The sequence below is a fragment of the Vombatus ursinus genome, unplaced genomic scaffold, assembly GCF_900497805.2.
Source record: "Vombatus ursinus unplaced genomic scaffold, bare-nosed wombat genome assembly UNPS02014959.1, whole genome shotgun sequence".
Taxonomy (NCBI): Eukaryota; Metazoa; Chordata; class Mammalia; order Diprotodontia; family Vombatidae; genus Vombatus; species Vombatus ursinus.
This window is the reverse complement of record NW_020954737.1, coordinates 14,282,683-14,283,948: the sequence shown is the minus strand read 5'-3', so window position 1 is coordinate 14,283,948 and position 1,266 is coordinate 14,282,683. Positions and strand designations below refer to the sequence as shown.

General features: G+C 58.2%; 1 protein-coding gene across 1 annotated transcript; it reads right to left on the bottom strand.

The window, feature by feature from the left end:
- Nucleotides 1-315: 315 nt before the first annotated feature.
- On the bottom strand, nucleotides 316-1,038 carry SOX14 (SRY-box 14). Its single transcript, XM_027845139.1, has one exon. It carries the CDS (start codon nucleotides 1,036-1,038, stop codon nucleotides 316-318), a length of 723 nt encoding a protein of 240 aa, XP_027700940.1.
- Nucleotides 1,039-1,266: the final 228 nt, after the last annotated feature.

Here is a 1,266-nt window from a genome sequence, read left to right as displayed (position 1 = left end):
GGACTCCCTCTCCCCTTCCCCTTCCTTCTTCCACCCTGAGGCGAAAAAAGGAAAAGTTGTAAGGGGGGCCAGCAGGGGTTGGGATCCGCCAAATTTCTGTGGTTACAGAGAAGTCCTCGCCCTTGGAACAGGGTGGAGCGGGCGCCAGTGGCTCAGGTGGGCTGGAAGGGTAAAGGAGCATAGGGCGGATAATAACACATGCAACCCCCAGCCACCCCGCCCCTGCCCCCGCACCCCAAAAAGGTCCGACTGCTTTCGGCAGGGATAGGTCCGGGGAGGGGGGCGAAGATGGGAGCAGGGTGGGGATCAAAAGGGTTACATGGCCGTCGCGTGGGCTGAAGAGTAAGGGTCTATTCCAGTCTTGGTCATGCCGGGGAAGAGGATGTAGGCAACTGGGGGCTGCAAACTGGACGCCGACCAGGCAGTACAGTTACAGGGCACCACGTAGCCCGGGTTGGTAGGGGACGGGTGGGTATGGGTGTGCTGACTGGGGCAACTGAGACTGCCGAAAGCCCCATTTTGGTAGCCCAAGGTGGACGCGTAGGGCAGAGTGCTGGTCGCCAAGGTGTGAGGGACCTCAGTCATCTTCTGGATGGCGCTGGAACTAAACTGACTGGGGTCCAGGAGGGAGTAAGGTGCCGAGGTGGGGGGCAGGAACGCCCTGGCTTTCTCGGGAGAGCCGAGGAGACTGTCCGTGGTCCCCACGGGCAGTCCGGCTGCCTTGAGGGGATCAGTTTCTCCGAGGTAAGGTAAAGGGAAGACGTACCTGTCCTTCTTGAGCAGGTTCTTGGGCTTACGTCGCGGCCGATACTTGTAGTCCGGGTGTTCCTTCATGTGCTGGGCGCGAAGCCTCTTGGCCTCATCGATGTAGGGGCGCTTCTCTGCTTCGGAGAGCAGTTTCCACTCGGCCCCTAGACGTTTGCTGATCTCCGAGTTATGCATCTTGGGGTTCTCCTGGGCCATCTTCCTTCTTTGGCCCCGGGACCATACCATGAAAGCATTCATGGGTCTCTTGATATGGTCGGTGGGCTTGGACATGGTCCCGTAGGCTGGGGGAGAGGGGGAATAGGGGTTTCTTCAGTGATCAGAAATCGAGTCTCTCAGTCTTTCTCTCCTCTCTCCCACTTCCTCTCTCTCCTCTCTCCCTCTTGCTTTCTTGCGTGGAGGGGGGGGGTCAAAGGAAGCCCCCAAAAATACTCCCTCTAAATGTTCAGCTAATCATACCAGTTCTTCAGCAAATCCAGTCCTTTCAGAAGCGTCCTTCTC